Genomic DNA, 14,649 nt, shown 5'->3' with positions numbered 1-14,649 from the left:
AGCCCTTGAGCTGAAAAAAGTTGCCCACCCCTTGCCTAAGGCCGAAATATTCCCTTTCATTTCTGTTAGAACACGGACACATTTGTGAACACATTGGGTTGGTCCGCTAATTGGCAGTCAATCTTAAAGAATGCCTTTCATTAAAGGATATAATTTGAAGAGCCGGGTAATTGACTCACATTTGATTAAGGCAGATTCTATTGAATTAATATGATTAATAGAGAAAATTATAATCAAACAGAAAGCAGTACAAAAGGTGACATAAGCCATGGATCATATTAAGATCTTAAATGTAAAATAAGATGTATATTCAACAGGAATACTTGTTTTGTGGCAGGTGGCACATTTTCTGACTCAAGCTGGTAGTGTACTGCCAAAAGGCCAAAGGCAAAGTGATGAAAGGTGTGACCCTGTGACAGTAAATCACTGTGTTTATTTTAAAAAATATTTGCCACTTTTTAATTCCAGGAATTTGATTCCATGTGGCATCCACAGTACAACAGCTGCACTGGCTGCCCATTCATTTCCTGGCAACATTCAAAGTGCTGGTGATCATCTTTAAAGCTCTAAATGGCCTGGGTGAATTGTCTTCCATTTGAGCCAGGAAGAACATGTCCCAGGGTATTAGCAACTTTGGGAAGTAGACTGAGGAAGCTGCTAGTCCACAGTGAAGTCTCTCTCTCTCTGTCTTCTCCCCCAACCACTTGGCTACCTGGCTAGTATTCAAGCCGTTAATCTTGCAGTGAATGGTTTTCATGTCTGCTGGGGGTGAATATCAGCCAGAACATAATGGAGACAAGTTGCTTGACTCTTTCCCATCCAGTCAATGTATACCAAACACTCCACCTACATAGATGTCCTCCTGCCAGGAGGAAGGGTGGGATATAAATCAAATAATAAATAAATAAATTAATTAAAAATAGTTGCTAAATGCACACAAACTTGCCAGTAGCATAGGAGCACCTGAGCAGGACTTTGGGGCAGAAGTTCAGGGCCCCACTCAGCAGAATGAGCAGGAAGAGAAGGGGAACCTCCAAATGCAGCAAGGTTGACTTATAACACTTCAAAGTAAGTAATGTAATTTAATGTTATATGCCTCCAAGTCGATTATGACTTATGGCAACCCTATGAATCAGCGACCTCCAAGAGCATCTCTCGTGAACCACCCTGTTCAGATCTTGTAAGTTCAGGTCTGTGGCTTCCTTTATGGACTCAATCCATCTCTTGTTTGGCCTTCCTCTTTTTCTACTCCCTTCTGTTTTTCCCAGCATTATTGTCTTTTCTAGTGAATCATGTCTTCTCATGATGTGTCCAAAGTAGGATAACCTCAGTTTCATCATTTTAGCTTCTAGTGACAGTTCTGGTTTAATTTGTTCTAACACCCAATTATTTGTGTTTTTTCACAGTCCATGGTATGCGCAAAGCTCTTCTCCAACACCACATTTCAAATGAGTGGATTTTTCTCTTACCCGCTTTTTTCACTGTCCAACTTTCACATCCATACATAGAGATCAGGAATACCATGGTCTGAATGATCCTGACTTTGGTGTTCAGTGATACATCTTTGCATCTGAGGACCTTTTCTAGTTCTTTCACAGCTGCCCTCCCCAGTCCTAGCCTTTTTCTGATTTCTTGACTATTCTCTCTATTTTGGTTAATGACTGTGCTGAGGTATTGATAATCTTTGACAAGTTCAAGTAAAGTAATACACATTGTCATCTACTCCCTGAAGAATCCCTGAGGCCATGACGCCCAGAGTCTAAAATAACCTAACTGTACAATTGGAAGGTCACCCTAAGGCAGGAGTGGCTAAGATGCGGGGATGATGATCAGGGATGACAATGGCAGTTGCAGCCCAGCAACATTTGGAGGGCCACGGGTGAGGGGTTTTTTTTTTATTTTCTTTTTTTGCCTTAGGGAATCAGCAGCTCCTGTCATCGTTAGTGAAGGTTTAGAACATCTTGGGATTGCCCAACAAGTTCTGCATTTGGAATCAGAAGAGCTTTAATCCTTGTTTAATCAAAATGCAACACTGAGAACCAGAACATTTCTGATCTGGCTATTCCATCTTGCTGTCCCTTGATTAATTTATTCCAGTTACTGTATTGGGGCTTTGCTCAGTTTGGCTGGGTTCTTGAAATGAAATTGCTCTATGTACAAGGATGTGTTTTTGTTCCTTGTAGCAACCAGGTGAGCAAGCTTTGGAAACCGCTGCTTCATCTTGATTTCTAATTGAGATGCTATCACAACCAGCAAAGCTCTGGAGTATGATGATTTGTCAGTACATGCCACAGAGTGGACCAATTTAATACTTGCTGCGGGGGTTAGGATTTCAACAGCCTTTGATCAAATCTTTTTAGGTCAGTAACATTTAGAGGTGCAGATGGAGGAAATAGTATAATTAAGAGGGGGAAAAACATCACACGGTTGGTGGCTAATTTGGAAAACATAGATGATATTGGTGTGCAATATTGCCTCCTTCAAATGGAAAGGTCATATGTTTCCAAAGACCTAAATAATATTGATATCATGTTCCTGTTACATTCAGTGTGCAAATATCAGCCGTCTCTCTCCCCCCCCTCTGTTCCTGCCACCAACAGCAACTCAAACACCGTCCAAAGAGGTTAACATCAGGAAGGCCTTATATTCCAAGGGCAGGGCTGGTCCTATTGTAAGGCAGAGTGAGGTGGATGCCTCAGATGAGAGATGCAAAGGGAGGCATGGTGAGGCTTTGGAGAACCCTCCACTCCCTAAGCTAGCTTTCTGCCCTCGGGTGCAATGCAGGAGGCTGTCCCGCTCTCATCAGCACTGAAGCAAAATTCAAGAGCCAGTCAACTATAGGGGAAGGGAAGAGGGTATTGTATAGGAACTGGGCTTTTAGTGTGGTTTCACCTAGCCTTTGGAACTTCCTCCGATTCCACTGTAAGACAGGCATCGCCTCTATTGCTTTTCCAGCGCTTATTGAAGATTTCCCTTTTTCACCAGCCTTATAAGTGGATCTCACTGGGTTAAAGTGTATTGGACCTGGAACTGTTTTTCACGTGGAATTGTTTTTAATTTGGGGTTTTTTACTCTGAAATCACTTCAAGACATTTTATCGGAAGCAATTCATAAATGGAATCAAACAAATAAATCTGTCCAGCCATCAAAAATGTCTTGGGCCAGTCTAGTCCAAGGGAAATGGTAACTACTCCCTCTGAAGAGGCACAGCCCATGGGCCCCCAGAGTGAAAGAAGACTCACTATTCCTCAAACTGGAACAGGTTCAGAGGACAATGAGAGGGGACTGCAAACAAAGCCCTGTGAGGAGAGACTGAAAGAACTGGGCACGTTTAGCCTTGAGAAAAGAAGACTTGAGGGGAGATAGGATAGCGCTCTTCAAGTCCTTGAAGGTTGCCACACAGAGGAGGGCCAGGATCATCCCAGAGTGAAGGACACGGAATAGTGAGCTCAAGTTGCAGGAAGGCAGATTTTGAATGAACATCAGGAAAAATCTGGTTGCCACGCCCAGCCTCCAAGAGGGCTTCTGTATCTTTAAAAGTTGTGCAGGGGGAAGGGAGAATTCCACCTTGTGGTTTTTCCCATTACAGTGTTGCAAGAACACCTGCACTTGGCTGACTTTCTCTTCTCCTAAAGATTCAGGATCAGTCTCAGGCCCTGAACCTGGCAACCCTACCCAGAGGGCCCCTCAAGGGGATACTCATAATTGGATTCAAGGGGCCCTTCCTGACCTTCAAGGCCCCTGACCTGTGGGGTGTCTTGTTTGTTCTCTGAATGTTCATAGTCTGATGCCAGGACAGGGCTAGGCATGACAACATCATAACAATGTGCCTTCCCCTGTGTCCATTCCACATCATCAGATGCTGTCTGCAGAGCTCAGGGAGCACAGACTGTGATGATATTGAGACACGGGAGGGAAAGGACTTGGAAAAGCATTCATTTGTTTTTTTTATTTAGGGGGGGTTGGCAGCCCTGTGTTCTTTGTAATGTCTGGATCTGACACAAGTTGGCTGCTGTCCTTTGGAGCCACCAATCATCTGGCCAATCTTGTGCCTGACCCAAGACTCTGTCTCTGTTATCCTGCTCTCATTCTGCAAACTGCTCCCTGCTCCTGCTGTTGACTGCTGATCAAAACAGGAGATTCTATGGGATTGAGTCCTCTTCACTGAAGCTTAGAACCATTTTGATCCATGAGAGCACCATATAAACTGCTCACTTTGCAGAATACTGTTCTTTTTGCACTTCCTTGGTGTTCAACTGAGTCGCCACTGGTCACATGTGGCGAAATGGCTGTTGACCTATGGCAAATTGATGCTTTACTTCTACCATCTATTTTTAAATAAATATTTTAATAATATTATTTTATACATGTACCAGTTCAAAAAAAAGTGTCCACCCTCCACCCTTAACAAGCACAGATTTGTCCTTGGGTCCTATATATTTTTCTGACTTTGAAAAGTACAGAATTGTTTTTGAATTCATGCAAGATCTGTTTCGCTTCATCCACAGTTCTTAACTATCTCAAGAACTTGTGAGGTATCTTTCTTTGGAAAGGCACCTTTTTGAGGAGGAAGTGATTTTACTTCAAAGCACTCAACACTTGAAATATGATTCAATTGTTACAATGTGCACTCATATTTTAAATCAAAATGAGTCTGCAGTTCTAAATACAGTTATTCCAAAACTCTTTTCAATTTTTGGTTCAGCATAGTTCAGTGAATCAACTTTTTCTGGGGTAAAAATGGTGAAATCAAAACATAGGTCGCTGATATTGGACAAAAATTTGGAAGTGGAGTTGTGATATATTCGAACTGATTCTATGCCTGATTTTGCTGTACCACTTAAAGATATGTCAGAAGTCTCGCTAATTATCTCAATAAATAATTCAAAACATTATTGTGTATTTTGCTACCCTCAAAACACCGTTAATTTTTTTTGGTCATGTGGTGAAAATGCTGAGACATTCGCCACAGTTTTGGCAAATACTAAAAAAACTGTTGGACACTGAAGCTCTATAAAAAAGCACTATGTAATAAGACTCTCCTTTGCCTCCCTGCAAGCATTTTCTCAGCTTCCCATCTCCAGTGCTGTTATCTTTAGCAGGGATGATGAATATTAAAAAAGAGAAGTCCAGCATTCCAGCAAAACCTTCCTGTGCCCAATGTTTGCCAAGGACAAGTAGGCATTTCAAGGCTAATTAAAGTTCCCTTTCCGTCACGATGATAGCGCTGCAGGCAAGGCCCTCAGTTGGAGATGGCATCTGATAGATGAGATGACAGGCCTTTGCAGGACCAAATAACAGCCTCACACACTTTTCTCCTGCGCTATCTTATTCCCCAGTGTACACCCCATCTAATCTGATGGAATAATACCTACCTTCCTATGACAGCAGAAACAAGCCCAGTAATTGATCCACAAGTTATCTTGTGCAGTTATCAAGCCAGGTCCTCTTCATGGATTTCCCTTCCAAGCAAACATATTCTCGGTCTCACCATAAACATTCCTTTCCAGACTTTAGCTGCCAAGCTTGCGTGTGCCTAGCTGAACCAAGGATACCACCAGAATGCAGATGTCACCTGCTGCATCACATTGTTTTCAGTGGGAATGGGCATCCCTGCTTCTTCAATGGTCCTCCAGTCCTGAGACCGACAGTGGGTCATATTGGGTAAAGCAGGAAACTTTTTACAGCTGTGGAGTTTTGTACACATATTGATGCCAGTGACAGCATCTGAACACGGACACTTCCCAAATGACATTGCTTTCAATGGGATGCATGTGCCCATTGCTGTTTGCTTGTTTTTTCTCATTGTTTGCTTGTTTATTTATTTAAATCATTTAGAAGCTGCTTTTCAGGGTGAGCCCTCTCATGGCATTGGACAATAAATGATTTAAATACAATACAAGGGGTGGTATTCAATGCTAGCCCCATTCAGCTCCTTTGAAGTTAATGAACTTAGGTTAATTAATTTCAGTGGGTCTGCTCTGAGAAGGACCAATGGGTTAAATTCAACATAATGCTAAGGAGATCGTTCCATCAGCACAAAGATTTTTCTTCCTGCAAAGGAACAATCTCTCCCTCTCCTCCCCCCCCCCGGTGCACTCCCTAAATCTATTCTTGGGGTTCCCCCAACCCTCCAAAGCAGATTTGGGGATGGCTTGGAGTACACAGCAGGAAGGAGAGGGGGAAATCTTGCAGTAGTGCTAGCACAACTTTTTAGTTGAATATCACCAAATACAATTTTTATGCTTATTGCTATTTCTGTCTTACATTTTTCTGAGGAAGGGGAGGGGATATTGTTGTTTTGTTGTTTTATTACAACAACAACAACAACAATACACATTTATTTTTTATTTAAATCATTTATGTTCCACACCTTCAGCATAGATTTATGTCCTGGGGCAGCTAACTAGAGTGGTAGGATCTGAAAAGTACAATTTAAAATAATTATAATGTCAGTGCCAACTACTGCAAAGTAACTGAGAAAATTAAAACAGCTACCTAAAACAGCAATAGCTAATCTGAAGCAAAGAGATGGTAAAATCAAACTGCTCTAAGTTAAAGCATCCTTACATTTCTGGGAAACCAGAAATGATTTCACATGGCACCTAAATGACAGTAATTTAGGCAGCCAGGCCTCCTTGAGAATGCCATTGCAAAGATGAGGCGCCACCACAGAAAAGGCTCTTTTACAAAATTAAATTTACTAAAAACAGCAGCAAAATAAAATGGATAAAAGCCAGCAGCAGATCACAGGTGAAGGTCTGGTGAAGCAAAAATGAAAATGAAAATCCTTAGGGCCCGCTTAAAAGTCAAAAGCAAGGGAGCCACTCTTGAGAGAGCCAGTACCAAAGGTACAGGGTCACTGCTAAACAGACCTTAACGTCCAGAGAGCAAAGCCTCTGAGGCCACCCTCAGGGCCCAGACAGGTTCATAAAAGTGTAGGCACTGCTTAAAAAACCTGGTCACAAACCGTGAAAGGTGGTGCCTGAGCTAAGAAGTGGATGAGGCCACCCCTTTTCTCTCTTTCCACCACACCTTTTCCTCTTTCTGTCTCCCCACAACCACACAGAGGCTGCTGAGGGGAGAACAGATCACTCCTGCCAGAGATCTGCAGAGGGCTTTTGAAATTAGTCCAAGGGCCACATAAAATGATACCAAGGTTGACCACTCTGCACTACAGTCTGGGTGAGGGCATTTTGGCAGGATAATATTGATGTCCTGAGTAATTTTTTTGTCCCATTGTGAGGCCAGGGCTTCAGCAGGACCATTGAGTGTTTCTGTAACACCTACTCTGGGCCATGTTGTGTAAAGGAGGAAATATTTGATAGTCGCAGACTTCATCCACTGAGCTTACACGGGCATACTGATACCAGAGGGAGACCATCTAAATAGGGAGACCATCTGCACTATGATACCCGACATCTCCATTTGCCATTTTTTGAAGGGTCCTGCCAGCTACATCTGGGCTAGTAAGGTAGGAAACAGCAGCCTGACTGCAATATTACAATCAGAACCAGTTTCAGGAAATGCCCTTCTTACTTCTCTTGGTGAGAAGAGAAGCAAGGAGAGAAGTGCTGTATCTCTTTAAATCTGAGTCTTCCCAAACAATTATAATTTATAATCTTTTCCCCTATCTGATGTTCCTTAGGAAAGACAAGCCTATAGCCTTAAGCTAGGACTCCAACTCTGCTTTTACATGCAAATATTTTAACAAGTATAACACAGAAAAGCATGAACTATCAATTTTTCCTAGTAGACATATGTAAAACATCTTGTTTATCACACACACACAAAAAGCCAAACTAAGCTAAGGGAAATAAAAAAGGGAAAATTACAGAGGGAAATACTGTATCCTGCTTTCTCTTCTGTTGTGTTTTAAGGATGCCTTCTTTTGTCTCACATGTTTGTCTAACATGATTTTCAGTGTGAAACGTTTTGAGAACAGTTGGTTGAAACTGGTGGTGGATGGAGGGAGAGAACTATATTGGGACTGTTCTCCTTGAGACCCTTGCTGGGACACAGCAACTGCACTCTGTGGGGTTTGTAGAACAAGTTCAGAATTTATATCTGGTACAGAACTTAGGCTTTCTGAAAATCTTTGCTTTTAAAAAAAAAAAAACACTCAAGTTGCTAGCCCTTATCAATCTTATCGAGCCCTTATCAAGCATAAGCGCCTCTGAGCAGTAGCTACACAATCTCAGAAGTCAAAAAACCAAGCGGTAAAGAAATTAGTATCCAGCTTTAACACCCTCCATGGCAACTGTTCCTTGGCCCCTGCCACTACAGCATTTTAAATTTGGGGAAACTGTATTTTGGAAGCTGAACATAATTTGCATATAATACTGCAAATTAACCAAAGTTCTACAGTCTGAGCACCGATGCAGAGACTTCATTGCAGCATTTCCCTCCAGCGATATCAAGTGACTCTGCTTAGTAAAGCTTGAAATGAAATGCATCTGTTGGCTGCCTTAGAAAAAGGTGGGCTAATTGATTGGTGATTGCTTGATATTTGGTATGGAAAGAAAAATCTATCTGATGAAATGGACCCTAGTCCGCAAAGGCTTACGTTAGTTTTTAAGGGTGGGTGGGCAGAAGGAATATCCAGATCTGTTGGTAAATCTCTGGGTGATTTGAAGGAGATTGGCGAAGATGTCTGACTTCCAATTGTTTAACAAAAAAACTACAGTAACAAGATGACCCCCCCAAAAAAATTACACTGCTGAAATGAAGAAAGCAGTGGGGGGACAGGCAAGGGTGGTAATGAAGGATAGATTTGATGATGGAAGGATTCTGAGGTCTGGTGAAAATGGAAATGGACTGCCTTCAAGTCATGGTAAGTGGTATTCAGAGGGGGTTTACCATTGCCTTTCTCTGAGGCTGAGAGGCAGTGACTGGCCCAAGATCACCTAGGGAGCTTCAGGGCTATGTGGGAATTAGGACCCTGGTTTCCCAGGTTGTAGGCCAACACTCGAATCACTACACCACACTGGCTCTCTAGTGATGTCCGTTACTCAAAACAAATTCCTGAGCTCTTTAATTCTAAGTTTATGTCTTTTGTATCTGTTTCCGGATGGTAGATCTCAGGGTTCCAGTAAAAAGCAAAGTAGACCCTACAAGCCTGAGGTCTGCCTGTCACACTGCTTTAAGGTGCCACAAGGCTCCTTGTTGCAGCAGACCAACGTGGCTGCCCCTCTGGAAATCCATTTTGAAATCATTCATCTTCCCCCCCCCTTTGAAACACAATCAATGCAACACAACAGCTTGCGCTTCTGCAACCCATCTGAGCCCCACTTCTGACAGACATAAAGAGCCACCGGGTTTTCTGTGGCTTCATCATCCTGCAATTTACAGTTCCTCCTCGCAGATCCCCTTTGCCACAGAGTGCATCTATTATAGCTCTGGCAATTCTGTATGTTAAACAATTGTTAAATGGAGTTGGTGCCTTCTAACAGGCCTAATTTCCACATCGTTTGCTTTATCTCTTGCTCTATCCATCCATTTATGACTGGCCTTGTATGTTTAATTTTGCTAAGTGTGAGCGGTGCAAGGTATGCAGGTCCAACTTTCTCCTGACTTCTCCAGCATGACAACTCACCTCTCAGGCAGTTGTGTATGTGTGTGTGTATTTAATTGAGTCGTCTACTGAGCTCTTTGAAATAGGCACCCAAATCATGTGATATTGGAACTAGACTTTACCTGTCAAAGCAGACTTTCTCTCAGATGAGGAAGATGTTTGTGTATGGAGAAGCTTTCTTCATTATACAGCCACAAGAGTGGCTGTATACTATGGCCAGCATGGATTTTTCACATTCCGCAATGTTAAATTGAAAATACCCCCATGCCATTCTGATGCTTCCCATAAGCTCATTTCAAAATAAAACCTTACAGAACTTATAGTCCTGAACTCAGAAACGCTTGTTTAACAAGCCTCTCAATTTTCACGGCGATACACAAAACATGTTACCAAATTCTTCCAAGCTACACAGAAAGTGGATTGGACTGTGAAAGACCAACCCAAATTGTGTTTGCATTTTGATCAATTTGTAGGGCAGTCCAATATCTCAGAGAGGAGGTCAGGTCTCCTGCTCCCCTGGTGCATTCACTATAGCTGTCCATTTTCCCTGCTTTTTAAAGTTTGATAGAAATATCTGTGGGCTATAGGTACGTTCTTAAACCGCAAGGTTTTTTGCCTATTCGTGAATATGCTCCTGAGGCTGTAGAAACACTTTCCAGGTTCAAGCAAAGCCTCAGAAGGCCCCACCTTGAAAAGCAGCAGTGGCGGGTGGCTCCATGTCATTGGGGCAACGGGATCCCCTCCGAGTTTTAGTCCAAACTTTCAAGGAACTGTCCAAGACGCTGAAGCACTGCTCCAATGACATGGAGCTACCAGCTACCACTGGCCCTCTTCAAAAACCTGATGGGCTGTTGTGTAGAAGAGGGCAAGGATTGCTTTGTAAAAACTTTGTAACTACTGGAATAAGAAAGTTTTTTTTATTAATACTCACTGTGTCGAAAGAGAAAAAGCCACTACAGGGTTAAAGTATATAGGCCCACAAAGCTAAGTGGCCTTCCTGAGTTGTGAGTTCATCTTCTCTTTCCAATTTATTTCTTGTTTCTGCTGTACCCAATGATATGGATGATGTTACTAAGTAAAGGATCCTTTTTAAACCATATAGCTATGTCTGTCGTTGAGGTGAGACAAAGAACCTACTCTGCAACAGTAACATTAAAAGTATGTGGCTGAGTTTTCCTCTTCCCTCTCCAACTCTTTTTCCATTTGTGTCATGTACTCTTAGGTTGCAGACCTGTGGGGATGGACTCGGTTATTTGTATTGAATTGTGAACCAGTCTGAGAGCTTTTCTAGCTGAAACCCAGGATATAAATGGTTTGAATAAACAAACATTTTTATTTTCCTTTAGTTTAGTCTCAGTTGTTCCTGTAGCATTACAAAAGGCAAAATCATCAGCAAGACAAATAAGAAGGCACCAATCATGGAGAAAGCAAGGGAAGAAATCTCCAGATGCACAAGATTTTAAAAAAATATTATTAAATAATTTCAAATCAAGCTCTTCCTCAAGGACACTCTTATAACCCAGTATAAGAAATAAATTGTAACAGTGATTTTAGGACCAGATTGATAGTGCAGTTTTTGTTGTTATTGGAAGTTTTCATCTTTACAAAAAGAAAAAAATAATTTTTCAGTTCAAATGAATTACAAGTTATTTGTAAAGTTCTTCACAATATTATGTCAAAATTGCTACTCACTGAAACAAAGGGAAAAAGACTTTAAAAGTGTCTTTATAAAGACTACAAAATAGACTTTAAAAGAATGGCTTAGTAGAACATTTACAACATCATGAATTTATTTCCAGTGTTTCAAAATTCCAGCTTCTCAGCCTGATATCTGATTCCTACTTCCCATCACTTTACTGTGCATATGAACATAAGAAGATAAATCCTGGATCAGGCCAATGTCCCATCTAGCCCAGCATCCTGTTCTCAAAGTGGCTGACCAGATTCCTCTGGGAAGTCCACAAACAGTACCTGTGCAACAGCCACTCTCCCCACCTGCAATTATCAGCAACTGGTATGGAGAGGAATTTCAAAACATTCCTGTTTAGCCAAGCATTTAACAGCTAAAGGAGCATGTTCCTGGCAACCTAGAGATCACTGGATGAAAGAATGTTTTTTTAACTGCAACTGCTTTTAGAATGTTTTAACTCTAATAATATAATGGTTATTTACATCCAGAGGGGCAGGTTGTTATGGGAGGAAGCCAGCTTATTTATAGCTCATATATTACCCTAAGCACCTTGATCTGGATCTGGAAGGCCACTTAGGGAATGCTTTTTCCAGAGAGGCTCACCTGGTGCCCACTCTAAAGTCCTTTCGGTGCTAGGGAAAGACTTCAGAAAAAGAAACCTTGCCCTTTTAATTTGTAATGTGCATCATTTTACTGCCTCTGTTTTTATCTCGCTGTGTTTTTGGTGATATTTGTGGCGGGGGGTTAACTATCGTGTAAACCAGGGGTTCCCAAACTGTGATCTGTGAGCTTCATTCAGGTGGTCCAGGGTGTGTCTGTAAAAATGTAGTTAACAATCATGAAGCATCAAGCACAGCTCATTACAATTGCTGCAACAGGCAGAAAAATCATTAAGTGATCCCCCGAGAACCTCAGGAATTTTCAAGTAGCCCATGTGGAAAAAAGGTTGGGAACCTCTGCTGTAAGCCATCCCGAGAGCGTTTATGCTGAAGGGCAGAGTGCACATTTATAAAATAAATATTTTTTCCTGTACAGTCTTCTGGATCTAGACCATACTTTGCACTGGTGTAGCATAATGACTAAGAGAGGGTGAATAGGGAAGCTCCAGGGTCAAATCTTTTCCTAGCCATGAGCTTGCTAGCTGGCCTTTGGCAAGATGCCACCTCTCAACTTCAGCCTTTATCTGATATCTACATAAAAGCCAGTTCTCCACTTTCCATCACACTCCAGTGTGACTAACAGACAGAACCCAAAACACAGCTATTCCAGTTGAAGCAGGCTTGATTTTCTGTGTCTGCAATCAGTGGGGGGAGGGGGAGCAGCATCCCAAAAGGTAACTCTAAGTGCACACCTTTATTTACAGGTGTCATTCACTCATACAGGGGGAAAGTAAAACACTGTGCATCAGGACAGCAGAAATTCACCCCTCTCCTCTTAATGGTGGAGAGCCAGTGTGGTGTACTGCTTAAGGTGTTGGACTATGGCCTGGGAAACCAGGGTTTGATTCCCCACACAGCCATGAAGCTCACTGGGTGACCTTGGGCCAGTCACTGCCTCTCAGCCTGAGGAAATGGAAAACCACCTCTGAATACCGCTTACCATGAAAACCCTATTCATAGGGTTGCCATAAGTCAGGATCGATTTGAAGGCAGTCCATTTCCATTTCCTCTTAATGGTGGGTAGCCCATCCCCACACTGACAGAGATCTCATAATATTATTGTTACACGCCACCCCAATCTCTGAGTGGTGAGAGATTTCCAGGTGTCCTGCACTTACCAGGGTTTGGTTTCCTTGGGAAGAAGGTCAGCAGAGCCTGTGGTGTCTTTATGAAATATGGTTTATTTATTTACACACATTCCAACCTGAGCTTCAGATGGAGAGATCCAAAGCATCAGCAGTCCAATAGATCTTGCTTTTCCATCAGGCTTACAGGTGGCACCCTAAAGCCATGGTGCAGAGAGCCAGCCTCACTGCCTGCCTCCAGTTCCCAGCCTTTCCTCCGACTCAACCCAAAGCCGCACGTCGCGGAAGTGTTTTGGAGCAGGCAGCGAGCGTTGGAGAAGGGGCAAAATGTCGGAGAGGAAAGTGTTAAATAAATACTACCCTCCAGACTTTGATCCGTCGAAGGTCCCCAAGCTTCAGCTTCCTCGGGACAGGCAGTATGTGGTCTGGCTGATGGCACCGTTCAACATGAGGTGCAAGACTTGCGGTGAGTACATCTACAAAGGAAAGAAATTCAACGCCCGGAAGGAGACGGTCCAGAATGAATCCTACCTGGGGCTTCCCATCTTCCGGTTTTATATCAAATGCACCCGCTGCCTTGCGGAAATCACCTTCAAGACAGACCCCGAGAACACGGATTATGCCATGGAGCATGGCGCCACTCGGAACTTCCAGGCCCAGAAGCTTCTGGAGGAAGAGGAGAAGTGCCTGCAAAAAGAAAGAGAGGATGAAGAGCTGAACAACCCAATGAAGGTTTTGGAGAACAGGACCAAAGACTCCAAGCTCGAGATGGAAGTCCTGGAGAACCTGAAGGAGCTGAACCGGAGCCAGGCCCATGTGGACTTGGAGCCCATGCTGCAGCAGCACCAAGCGAACGAGGAGCAGCAGAGGCCGCGGGCGCTGGAGGAGGACGAGCGGGAGACCAAAGCTATGCTAGAACAAGGCCAGAGCAGGAAGTTGCTGCAAGACTCCGATTCAGAGGAGGGCTCTCCTCCTGGTCCTGCTAAATCGTTTGCAAAAGCAAAGCCTGCAGACATCCTGCGAGAGGACTCAGAGCTGCAAGCAAAGAAGATGAAGGTGGAAAGCCGGGAGAGAAGCGTCGGGAAACTCTCCGACAAGGCCAAACTCTCCGGGCTGATGACAGCCAAGAGGAAGCCGGATTTGAGCGTGGCAAATGGGGCGGACAGTTGGAACATGCCGCCGGGCCCAGGTGCCGGGAGTGCAGACAAGACCTCTGTGGATACCTCGCTGGCTTCCCGCTCAAAGGCGGGCGCCTCTTCCCTCAGCCTCCTGGGAGCATATTCTGACAGCGAGGACAGTAAAAGTGACTGACCACCCCTGGTTGAGGGAGGGAGTAGCCTGTGGCTATTTATTATTATTATTATTATTATTATTATTATTTATATGCTGTATTGTACGTCGCTCAGAGTGGCTGGGTAACCAGCCAGATGAGCATCTAACAAATTGAATGAATGAATGAATGAAAACGCAAGCCTCTCCTTGGCCTCAGGAAGGGGGGGGCTCTCCTGAAGAGTTTCAATAACAATAGAATCTCCCAGGCCCAGTTAATGGGCACTTGATAGGCCGGTTAACTCACCTGGCCACTCTGTTAGACTAACAAAGGGAACTCATCTGACCAGCAGAGCGGGTTTCTCACCCCCA

The 14,649-nt window shown here is 43.3% G+C and overlaps 1 protein-coding gene across 1 annotated transcript; it reads left to right on the top strand.

Annotated features, from left to right (window-relative positions):
• Window positions 1–13,335: 13,335 nt before the first annotated feature.
• On the top strand, window positions 13,336–14,319 carry LOC133369845 (splicing factor YJU2-like). The gene has a single exon (XM_061595531.1). It carries the CDS (start codon window positions 13,336–13,338, stop codon window positions 14,317–14,319), a length of 984 nt encoding a protein of 327 aa, XP_061451515.1.
• The last annotated feature ends 330 nt before the right edge of the window (window positions 14,320–14,649 follow it).

Source organism: Rhineura floridana, chromosome 14, assembly GCF_030035675.1.
Source record: "Rhineura floridana isolate rRhiFlo1 chromosome 14, rRhiFlo1.hap2, whole genome shotgun sequence".
Taxonomy (NCBI): domain Eukaryota; kingdom Metazoa; phylum Chordata; class Lepidosauria; order Squamata; family Rhineuridae; genus Rhineura; species Rhineura floridana.
Note: the sequence above shows the minus strand (reverse complement) of the source record. Positions and strands in the feature narration are given on the sequence as shown.

What these genes read in the sequence shown, in the direction of transcription:
- LOC133369845 (XM_061595531.1), top strand. Translation starts at nt 13,336, where the DNA reads ATGTCGGAGAGGAAAGTGTTAAATAAATACTACCCTCCAGACTTTGAT.